The 11328-nt window shown below is 65.7% G+C and overlaps 1 protein-coding gene across 1 annotated transcript; it reads left to right on the top strand.

Moving 5' to 3' along the window:
- The first annotated feature begins 6345 nt into the window (after window positions 1-6345).
- DLX3 (distal-less homeobox 3) lies at window positions 6346-9445 on the top strand. The gene is made up of 3 exons (XM_067312027.1): window positions 6346-6803; window positions 7137-7327; window positions 8794-9445. Exons 1-3 carry the CDS (start codon window positions 6485-6487, stop codon window positions 9133-9135), a joined length of 852 nt encoding a protein of 283 aa, XP_067168128.1. The 5' UTR covers window positions 6346-6484; the 3' UTR covers window positions 9136-9445.
- Window positions 9446-11328: the final 1883 nt, after the last annotated feature.

The following is an 11328-nucleotide window of genomic DNA, read 5'->3' as shown; positions in this document are numbered from 1 at the left end:
GTGCACAGGGGCGTGCATGCACACACGAGCACGTGCACAGGGACGTGTGTGCAGACACGTGCGGGTGCGCACGCTGCCGCGCAGCTTCCTCCCGCAGGCTGGCGCACGCAGAAACGCCCGCACGAGGCCGGCGCTGTGCACCGGTACGCACCCACGTGCGCATGCTGGGGCCTGCGCCGGCACGCAAACGTGTGCGTGCACACACGTGCACATGCACAGAGACACCGGGCGCACCGGCAGCCAGGTGTCCGCCGACGTGCCTACCTGCCCTGGCAGACACAGGTGTGTGCAAGTGCATGTGCGCGTGCACAGGTTTGGGCATGCATGCCTGGGTGCACACACGCACACCGGGGTGTATAAACACACAGAAACACGAGCTCTGGGATGGGCCCACTGGGATGAGACCCTCCAGGATGGGACCCCCAACCTGGGACTCCCTGGAGGGGACCCCCTGGAAGGGTCCCCCAAGATGGGGCCTCCAGAATGGGACCCCCTGCAAGGGACTCCCCCCACCTGGGACCCCGGGGTCGGACCCCCAGGATGGGACCCCCAAATAGGACCCCCTGGGCTGTGATCCCTTCCCATGGGATAGCACCCTCCCCGGGATGGGACCCCCATGGAGGGGACCCCCGCTCCGGGCTCTGGCAGGGGGCAGGCAGAGCAGTGACCACGGTGGCCCCTGGGGACCCGCTGGGCTCCGCGGGCCAGCTCAGAAGCTGGTTCCCCGCAGACGGCGCCCGCGGCACCCCGGGAGCCGGCCGACGGGGGCGGGTGGCACCTGGGAGCGAGGGGCGCCCCGGGGGTCCCTCCTCCCCCCTGGCCAGCCCCCACCTGCTCTCCTGGTGCCGCCGTGGCGCCTCTCGCAACCCGTCCAGCCGGTCGGGCCGGGAAGCGGCGCCAGCCTGGGAGAGCGGGAGGGTTACGGCGGCAGCCGGAGCCGGCGCGGCCGCCTCGGCGCCCGGGGTGCCTCCCTGCCCGCCACAGGGACAGCGGGCGCCCGCGGGAGCCGGGACGCCGGGCGGCCGTGGGTGCTTGCCAGACAGCCTGCCCAAAAGCTTTTCCCAAGCAAAGAAATCCACTCCGTCCCCTCATCCCTTCCCGCTCCGGGATAGAAACCACGAGGCCAGGGGACGCGGCCGGGGTGCTGGCACCCGCTCCGACACGGGGCAACGCCGCCCCGGCCCCTCCCTGCTGCCGCCCCGATTTCGGGCCCCCCGAGAAGCGGCTCGTGGGCCGGCGCCGGCGTGCCGGGACAGGGAGCCGTGGGCAGGTCGGGTCCTGCCGCGGAGCCGACTGCAGGGCTGGGCTTTCTGCCCCGGTGGGAGGAGGCCCCCCCCGTGCAGGGGCTCGGCCGGCGCTGGGGGGGGGGGCCCCTTCCCCTGGCGCCGCTGGGGAAACTGAGGCAGGGAGGCAGCGGGGCGCCACGGCTGAGCTCCCAGCCCCCCGCTTTGCTCCGCTGGGATGTTGGAGCTGCCGAGGTGGGAACGGAGAGCAAGCAAATCTGTCAGAGTCTCCCTCCCTCCCTCCCGTGCCCGGGAATGCCAGGAATGCGCGGGATCCAGCGGCACCCCGGCTCGTGCCCCCCGCTACTGGCCCCCCGCCGCCTCGCTGGGGCCGCGGGACTGCCCTCTGCGGGGGGAAGGTGCCCGGTGGCTGCACTGTCCCCGCGCCCCGGGGCGAAGGGTGCTCGGGACCTGGCGGCACCCCGGGGCCCCGGCTCCATCGGCTCCGCGGTGCTGCCACGATGGGCGACGTCTGCCAGGATCCAGGGGTGCCCAGGGTTTGGGTCACGGAGGCATCGCTCCAAGGGGGGAGAAATGCAGCCTTGGGACCGGGGCTGGGAAACCTCGGCTCCCTCCCGAGCCGCCCTGGGGCCACGTCGCGGGGCTTGTTTGCTCTGGAGGAGGCCAAATTCCAGCTTAAGGAACTGCTTAAAAACACCTGAGTCCTTCGCACGGGGCTGTTTGCTCGGGCAGGGGGTGGAAGGACAAACCTCCCCTTGCAGCAAGCCCTGCCCGGAGCAGAGGGCAGGAGGTCAAGCCCCCAAATCCGGCAGCTAAGCCAGGGCCAGGGCCATGCGGCAGCGGTCAGGATCCGGCACCAGCCGCCCCACTCTGCTGGGGGACCTGCGCATGGCCAGGGATGGAGATGTCACACCAAGCCCTGGGCAGCGCCGTGCAGTCACCGAGTCCCTGCTGCAACGTCCGGTCCGCAAGGATTCTGGGGCGCGAGCCGGAGACCGGCACGGCAAGGAAACGTGCCGGCGCTGCATGCAGCATCCGGCGGCCCCCGGCCCGCGGGCTGCGGCTAAGGTCATCGGGAGCCGTTGCGGCGTCCCCACCCAAGGCAGGAAACCCGTCCCTCGGGCGGGAACAGGGTGGGTGGCGGGGGGAAGCGCCCCCCGCGTGGCAGGGGCTGCAGGATGTCCTGCTCCCTGCTCCGCGCTGGCGTCGCCTCACCGCTGCTCTCCAGGACGTGTGCCGGCGCTGGGAAGCCTTCACTGGGGCCGGTCGCAGACAATGTCACTGGAAAGAGTGACGGCACCGGAGATGTGCTGTCACCGTTGCGAGGGGACAGTCCCAAGGACAGCCCCCGCTGGCGGCCGCCCAGCGCCGACGTCAGCCCCTGGCACTGGGCCCTGCTGGATGCAGCCGCAGCAGCTCCGGGTCCCCAGCCCTGTCCCCAGCCCCCATCCCCAGCCCCAGTCCCAGCCCTGTCCCCATCCCTGGTTCCCAGCCCCGTCCTCATCCCCATCCCCAGCCCTGGTGCCTGGCCCCAGGGCTCCTGGCGTGGGTGGCTCCTGCCCAGGCTCCCCCCGGCCACGTAGCCTTGGGGTCCCTTGATTATGGCTTGGAACATCCCAAATAACGCCAGGGAGAGGCACAACCAGCCGGAGGGGGGTTTCGTGCCCCGAAAGGCTTTGGGATCATCTTGGCGGGCCAGTGCAGAGCATCCATCCTGCCTCCTGGGAGGCAAAACACCCCTCGCACGACCGGCGGGCAGGCTGGCACGAGGCCGGGCTCGGCGCAAGGCGTCTCCTCCCCAGAGCCGCGGGAAGAGCCGACTCCCAGGGCATGGGGCTATTTTCTCCCGGCCCTCTCCGCACGGGGACAGAAATCCAGCAGATAGACAGCCTGACCGGCTGGCCACGATCTTCCTTGGACAGCTAAAAAAGCCCTGCAGCGCCAATTTGCATCCCGTGGCTTTCCCGGGAATGACGGAGCGGCTTCGAGCTGTGCTCAGCACCGATTGCCGAGACGGCGGGGGTGCCCGTGGATCCCAGCACCCCCCCGGCAGCCCCCCCGGCACCAGCGTGCTCTTCCCCCACCGACCCCCTTCCAGCCCCTCTTTTGGCCAAACCACGGCTCCTCCCCGGCTGCCCCACGGCCGGGAGCCACCCCGCACCCCCGGCGGGGCCGGGCCGGGCATCCCGCAGAGCGGGGCCAAACCGCCCCATCCAGCGAGTGGGGACAGGTTGTTTGGGCTGTTTTGGGCCATTTTGTACAGATCTGACTGTTGCCATGACCCCCCCCCCCCCCCCCCCCCCGCCGGGGGCCTTTGCTGGGAGCCGCGTCTCAGCGCCGCCTTGGCTCTCCCGCACTTCTGGGTGCTCGGCGCAGCAGGCAGCAGCCCCCGAGAGCGGCACGGAGGGTGTCTGGGGGGGTGTCTGCACCCAAGAGGGTTGTTAGCACCCAAAGGGGGGTGTTAGCGCCCAAGGAAGGGTATTTGCACCCAAAGGAGGAGTGTCAGCACCCAAGGGAGAGGTGCTGGCACCCGAGAGGAGGTGTCTGCACCCAAGAAGAGGTGTTAGCACCCAAGGAAGGGTCTTTGCACCCAAAGGAGGAATGTCAGCACCCAAGGAGGAGTGTTGCCACCCAAGAGGGGGTGTCTGCACCCAAGGAGAGGTGTTAGCACCCAAGGAAGGGTGTCTGCACTCAGGGTGGGGGGGGGTTAGGAGCCAAGGGAGCAATGTTTGCAACAAAAAGAGGGTGTCTGCACCCAAGGGAGGGTATTAACACCCAAGGAGGGGGCTAGCACCCAAAATGGGGGTGTTAGCACCCAAAAGGCCACTAGATGGAGCCGTCTGCCCAAGGTTGCCGTGGGGGGGGGCAGTGTGGGCCCGTCCGCCAAGGGCCCCCCAACACCCCTCCAGCAGTGGCCGAGGTGGGGAGATGGGGGAGTCCTGGGGGCTGCAGAGCTGGGGGTGCTTCCAGCTGGGCACCTGGGGGACCCTCCCAGCCTGGTGGGGGGCACAGGGGGTCCCCTGGGGGGGAGGGGTTGGCCCCGGGGCCAGCTCTGCCAGGCCTGCCCCGTGCCTGTGGATGTCTCCCGCGGTGGCCTCCAGGGTGGGGGGACGGTCCAGCCCCGAAGGCAGCCTGGCGCAGGGATGTCTCCAACCCCCTCGTCTAAGTTCAGGGGATCCAAACTGCCCCCCCCCCCCCCCCGGCCCCAACACCCTTGCATATCTGTGAGCTCCTGGATTTGGGGCTCCAGCAAAAGCCAGCCTGGCCAAGGAGCCTTTGGGAGCCAGAGGCACCAGTGCCTTCCAGTCTCAAACTGGTTCAGGACTGAACAGACCTGCTCCCTGTTTGCACTTTGCTTCCGAGCTGAATTCACCTTGCTCCGTGTGCAGGTCTCGAACTGGCTTTTCTTGCTGGAGAAACCATCTAACAGAAGAAACCAGCCCTGGTGACAGTCCAGCTGGAGGGACGGCCAGACTGGGGACCTCGGGATCTCCCAGTGGCACCTCCAGGACCTTGGGAAACCTCCCCAGGGAGGCCCTTGCAGAGCCCTACACACGCTAAGCAGGACAGAGGGCAGGGCTGGGCTTGTCCCAGATATTTCTCTGTCCCCCCCAATTAATTCCTAAATCTCAAATTACATTTCCCATGCGACGAAACAAGCCCGTGTCTCAATGTAACCTTTGGGTCATGCTTTTACCTCCTGCCACGTCCTGGCTGCTTTCCTCTGCTACTATATTTTATTTTATTTTATTTTATTTTTATTTATTTTTATTTATTTTTATTTATTTAATTTTTATTTATTTTTATTTATTTTTATTTATTTTATTTTTATTTTATTCTTAATACATGTCAACACATTCCATGTTTTTCTGTCCCTCCATCCCTGCCGCCGGGCGGCCCGGCCGGGGCTCGAACTCGCGGCCCGGGGGCGGCGGCAGCGCGGTGCCCCGCGCCGGCCGTCGGGTGGCGCCGTTGCACTGCGCGGGGCGGCCCCGGAGCGCGGCGGCCGGCGCGGGGGGGGGAGCTGGAATTGGGGGAGGGGGGGGCAAATAGTTTCATTTAACAAAGCAAAAGCCCGGGCCAGGCTTGAGCATCTCCCCTTGGACCCCCACAATTGCCCCCCTGATCCCCCCCAGACTCTCCCAGGGGAAAGGAGCTGTCCTCAGGGGCAGAGACCCCCCCACCAAAATACAAGCCCCCCCCCCCCCCAAATCTCCCCTCGGCACTGGGGGTGGGTAGGAGCAGCCCGGTAAGGGGCTGGGGGGGCGGCAGGGCCCGGCGCGGGGCCCCAGGTTGGGCGATGCTGCCGGGGGCTTGTAGAGCTGTGGGGGGGGGGGGTCAGGCCTGGGGGCTGCGGCTGGGGGGGCCCTGAGTGGCAGCGAGCAAGACCCCCAAAAAACCAGCACTGGAGTCAGGGCTCAGCACAGCCCAGGGCCCCCACGGAGTAGGAGGTGTGTGTGGGGGGAGTGCCAAGTTTTGGGGTATGTGAGAACCCCCTGCCCCATGGAGCTGGGGGGGGGGGGGGGCTGCCCTGTGAGACCGCACTGGGGATGGGGACACAGGTCCTACTGGGAGACACTGGTGACTGCTGGGAGCCGGGGAGGGGGGCTCGCTCTCCCTAAGACATACCCCTGCTGCCACCCAGACCATCCCGCTCCCGAGCCCCCGCTCTTCCTGCACCCTATCCCCCCGGCAAAGACCCCCTCCGACTCCCCCTCCAACTCACCCCTTATCCCCCAAAGCCCCTCGGGGGCCACCAATCCCCTTGCCAACCCCCCCCCCGAAATGCCCGGCTGCCCCGGAGGCCCTGCCAGCCGGCCCCCTCCCGCCCCTGCGCCTGCAGACAGGAGGCCGCGATCTTTATTTATTCCTGTTCCTTCTTTCACCCACTCTTTGTTGTTTCTTGAGCGAGGGAAGGGGAAAAAAAAAAAAAGAAAGAAAGAAAAAAAAAAAAAAACAGGAGGCAGGAGCCTGTTTTGCCTCCCAGGCAATATTTCTGGAGCCAATAGGAATGCGCACCCACCCTGCCCTGCTCCATAATTAAAGGCTTTAAGCAGGCGGCCGGCGCTGGAGGTTTGGGCACAGTCGCTTGGTCGCTCCTCGCAAGAGGCCGGGTGGCGCGTGGGGCGGAGGAGCCGCAGGGAACCGGCCCGGGCCACGCCGGGGCTGACGCGCGGGCAGCCGGAGCGGCCAGGCCGGGGGGGTCCCCAGGCGGGCGGGCAGCCCCCCCCGCTCCAGCGATGAGCGGCTCCTTCGACAAGAAGCTCTCCAGCATCCTCACCGACCTCTCGGGCTCGCTGAGCTGCCATGCCGCCTCCAAGGACTCCCCCACCTTGCCCGAGTCCTCCGTCACCGACCTGGGCTACTACACCAGCCAGCACGACTACTACCCGGGCCAGTCGTACAGCCAGCCCGTGAGCCACTACCCCTACCACCAGTTCAACCTCAACGGCATCGGCGCCGCCGGCACCTACTCGCCCAAGTCCGACTACTCCTACAGCCCTTCGTACCGCCAGTACGGCCACTTCAGGGACCAGCAGCTCCCAGCCCAGGAAGCAGGTAGGATGCCCGGGAGAAGGGGGATGGAGGGGTCGTATCCGTCCCGCCGGCTCCCAGCCCCGGCTCCGCGCCGGTAGCGCGGTTGGAGTTTAGCACTAAATTTGCACGGCGCCGGTGCCCGCCGTGGGGCTGGGCACGGGGGTGCTGTGCTCCCCGCCGGAGCTGTTGGGGCGGGTCTCGGTCCCCTCCGGTGCCGTGATGGACGGGGGACCCGGCGGAGGAGGGAGAGGAAGGGGCAGCCGGCGCCGCGGGATGCGCTGGCGCGGCCGGGGGTGCCGGCGGCCCCCTTGCCCGGCTCGCCGCCCCGGCCTCACGCCTCCGCTCTCTGCCCAGTGTCGGTGAAGGAGGAGCCGGAGCCGGAGGTGCGGATGGTCAACGGGAAGCCCAAGAAGATCCGCAAGCCGCGGACCATCTACTCCAGCTACCAGCTGGCGGCTCTGCAACGCCGCTTCCAGAAAGCCCAGTACCTGGCGCTGCCCGAACGGGCCGAACTGGCCGCCCAGCTGGGGCTCACCCAGACCCAGGTAAGGGCTGAGCCCCCCCCCGGGCCCCCCCGCCGCCCCGGGCCCCCGCCAAGCCAGCAGGGAGCGGGGGGAGCCCGTTCCCCCCCCTCCTTGCAAAACCCCAATCGGCGCCAGCTCGGCGCGGATCGGGCCCAGCCGCCGTCCCGTGGGACGCGGAGCCCCGCGCCGGGAGCCGCTGGGAGCCGCCGGGAGCCGGGCGGGAGGGGACCCCCGGGATGGAGGCTCCGAGCTCGCTCCGGGGGGACGCGGGGGATCCCCGCCGCGGGATTCACCTGCGTGGAGCCGGTCTGCAACTGCCGGAGGAAAAGTATTGAGGAGGGAAGGAGCGGCGAGAGGGGGCGAACCCCGGCCGTGCCCCCTTCCCCAGGTTTTGGGGCTTATCCCACGGCCGGAGCCGGCCCCGGCCCCGGCGGGCTCTGCCTCGCTGCGTCCAGCCGCTCACCGGGGACCGCGGCACCCGGAGCGCCGCGGCGGAGACCTGCTCCTCCGTCCCCCCCCTCGGGTCCACCTTCCCACTGCTCTGGCTCCCCAGGCCCTCTTGATTCAGGCGGAGAAGAGGGGATTTGGGAAGGAGCCACATTCCCCCCACAAAGGGACCACTTTTGGGGCGGGGGGGGAGTTGCAGTTTTGGTTGAATTTGAAGCTGCCTTGCTGTGAGGGCTGTAAAAGCCGGCGGCCACAGGGTGCCGGGAGGCCTGGGGGTATCCCGGGCTTCTCTGGCAACGGAGAGGGCAATTTGGGGACGGGGCACCCGCACGCCTGGCAGCGGGAGCCCCCGGCTCCGAACCATTGGGAAGCGCCAATGTGGAGCCTCTGCTGTCCCAAACATCTTGCAAAACCAAGGGTTTAACCCTCACTTTTGAGGGCTTCTCTGGCACAGGGCTCAAATGAGACCTGCCGGGGGGTTGCCACCGCTGTCGCGATGGTGACCGGCTCCCTCCCGTGTCCCTGAGCTCGTCCCCTCACCCCCCTCGGGCCGGGCCACGGGCGCCCTTGTGCCGCCCTTGGCGCGGCGCTCCCCAGCGCTCGCCCTTCCTCCTCCTCCCTTGGGCGATGAAGCAATCGGGGCCACTCGCAAAGGGCTGACGGAGCGCGTCACCCGCTCCCAGAGGGACATCCTGTTTGGGTGACAACCGCCACCCCCCACCCCTTCCCTGGGGGCGAAGGGTGCCTGGCGCCGCGGCCTCGCCCAGCTCCGGGGGCGCTCCCGACGCCCGGCGTGCTGGCTGGCTTTCCCGCGACGCCCCGCGCGTCCTGCTTTCCCGTGATGCTCCGCGTGCCGGGCTTTCCCGCGACGCCCCGCGCATCCTACTTTCCCGCGACGCCCTGTGTGCCAGGGTTTTCCACGATGGCCCGTGTGCCGGGGGATCCCCACGACACCCCGTGCGCCCCAGTTTCCCGCGCCGCCCCGTGTGGCCCCGTGCTTTCTCGCGCCCGGCGCTCACCCTTCCTCCCTCCCCGCCCAGGTGAAGATCTGGTTCCAGAACCGCCGCTCCAAGTTCAAGAAGCTGTACAAGAACGGCGAGGTGCCGCTGGAGCACAGCCCCAACAACAGCGACTCCATGGCCTGCAATTCCCCCCCTTCGCCGGCCGTCTGGGACAGTAACTCGCACGGCAGCGCGGCGGGCCGGACCCCGCTCCCGCAGCCGCTCCCCTACAGCTCTTCGCCCGGCTTCCTGGAGGAGCACAACCCCTGGTACCACCCCCAGACCCTCAGCGGACCCCACTTACCCCACCAGCCGCCGCCGGCCGCCACGATGCATCACACCTCCCCGGGGCCTCCTCCCAACACCGGCGCCGTGTACTAGCCGCCCGGCGCGAGAAAGGGAACGAAAGACAGTGGCAGAACTTTTCCTTCCTTTTTTTCCCCCCCGTTCTGTTTTTTGTTGTTTTTTTTTTTTCTTCTTCTTTTTGGAAATGTATTTCCAGGACACACATGTACACACACCCCTATATATACACATATATATCCTAGACTCTCCCAGCTCATCTCAGGAACAGCAGGACTGCAAAGGGTTAAACTCGATAGATCCACGCCAAGGGCAGAGGGAAGGCAAGAAAGCGGTGGCGAATTCTTCTTATAGATATATATATATATATATTTTTTTTTTTTCCATCACCCCCTAATAGCAACAGAGCCCCGTCTCATCCAGCCGGCCCAGTCCGGCCTTGCCGACGGCCCGGCAGCCAAGGAGCAGCGGCTCCGTGGGTTTCCCTTTGCCAGAGCCGTGCGGTTCCCCGGAGTGTGGCCAGCGCACCCGGAGTGGCGCCGCTTCCACGAACTGCTTTTCCCGGCCTCCCCGGGGAGCTGCTCGCGGGGTGACTCCTCCAGGATGCGGGACCCCGACGCCGCTCGCCCCCAGGGACCAGCCGGGAGCCGGGAGCACCAGTCCGGATGGGAAAGAGGGGGCCAAAGCCGCCGCGAGGAAGAGAAGGCAAGGAAGAGCAGCGAGGTTTCGGCGGCATCCATCCAAAAAAGCGACAGGCGCATTGCAGAGTCGCTGCCTGCGCAGCCGCCCCAGACCCGACACCTTTCCAGCGCCCTAAATCCATCACAGCCATGGGGAGACGGATCTGGCCTGCGGGACCCGGCGCTTGGTGGGTGCGAACGGACGCCCTGAGCCTGGCCAGGGTGACGGGACACGGGGCAGCGGTGTCCAGCCGTTGCCACCGGCTCCGTAGCCGCTTCACGGGAATCGCCCGGGACTATGCTCGGACAATAAGGTGGTTATTTAAAAGAAAGGGGGGAGGGGGGAGAAAATATTTTAATATTTAAAACTGTTCAGGAATGGCTTAAGTTATTTTTTAAAAGAGAAAATGATCGTGCTGATGTCCGTTTTCTAACAGTGCCTCCATCTGTGTCATTTAAGCTAATGGCAAAGCAGAATGCCTATTTTTTAAATAAATCAACAACACATTAAAAAAAAAAACTCTTTAATATTTTTTAAGAGAATGATGCTATTTTTTTAGAAGCAGAAAGTGCAGTTTTAAGAAGTGTTCATATGTGTTGTACAGTCCCGAGGATCTTATTTATGTTGCCTTATATAAATAGGGGTGTATGGGGGAAAAAAGAGTGTACATAAGGTTCATTTGTATAAAGTTGATCAAAACCAAACCGTTTTGCTCTGGTTTTTTGTTTGCTTTTTTTTTTTAAGCCTGGCTGATGCGAGCTCCCTCCAAGGACAGGGACTTGCTCCAAACTTCCTTCTCTGCTTCCTCAGTGCACCAAACCTGATCTAAAAATGTTAATAAAAATGCTTTGAGTTTTAAGGCTGTCCAAACACTATTTTGGGGGTAGGTTTGCCAGGGAATAGGAAGGCTCCCGGGCCTCGGAGGAGCCCTCCGTGGAAGGAAACGTGGAGTTCATCCCCGTGTCCCTGCAGCGTGGCTGCTGGGGGCAGCGGGGTCGGGGACCCGGACGGGGCGACGGGTGCAGCCGCTTTCAGTTTGGACCTGATTCCCTCTCCAGCCTGTGGGAAACAGCCTGGGAATTTTTGCCGTCTGGTCGGTGCACGGCCGAGAGGTGAATTTGGGGGAAGTTTTATTGCTCTTTGCGCAGGACGTGCCCGGTCTGCAGCCTGCTCCGAAGCGCTGCAGCGACCCGCCGCTGCCTTTCCAACCCTGTTACTGGGATCCAGTCGGTTCCCAGCTGTGCAAACTGGGAAAGCAGCTGGGGGGCTGCCTCGGCTCCCCCGTCTCGCGTTCATCCCTGGCCTCGGGAGCGGGAGCTGGAGTCGGAGCCCATCACGGCTCAGGGGAGCCGGGAGCATCGGTGCCCAGCTCTCCGCCACCGACTCCTCGCCGCGACCTTGGGCAAATCCCTTCGCCTCGCCTGGGAGAGGGCAACACCCTCCACTTCAAAGGGAGACGGAGGATTTGCCCCGGCCCCAGCGCCTGGGTGTAACTTCCAGCCTGCCTGACTCCAGGGGGAATGCGGCCGCGTTTGAAGTCGGGCACCCCCAGCACCAACGCTAGCCGCCCCTTCAAAGATGGGGACTTTC

This window comes from Apteryx mantelli, chromosome 28 (genome assembly GCF_036417845.1).
Source record: "Apteryx mantelli isolate bAptMan1 chromosome 28, bAptMan1.hap1, whole genome shotgun sequence".
Taxonomy (NCBI): Eukaryota; Metazoa; Chordata; class Aves; order Apterygiformes; family Apterygidae; genus Apteryx; species Apteryx mantelli.
This window is presented reverse-complemented; position numbering and strand designations above follow the sequence as displayed.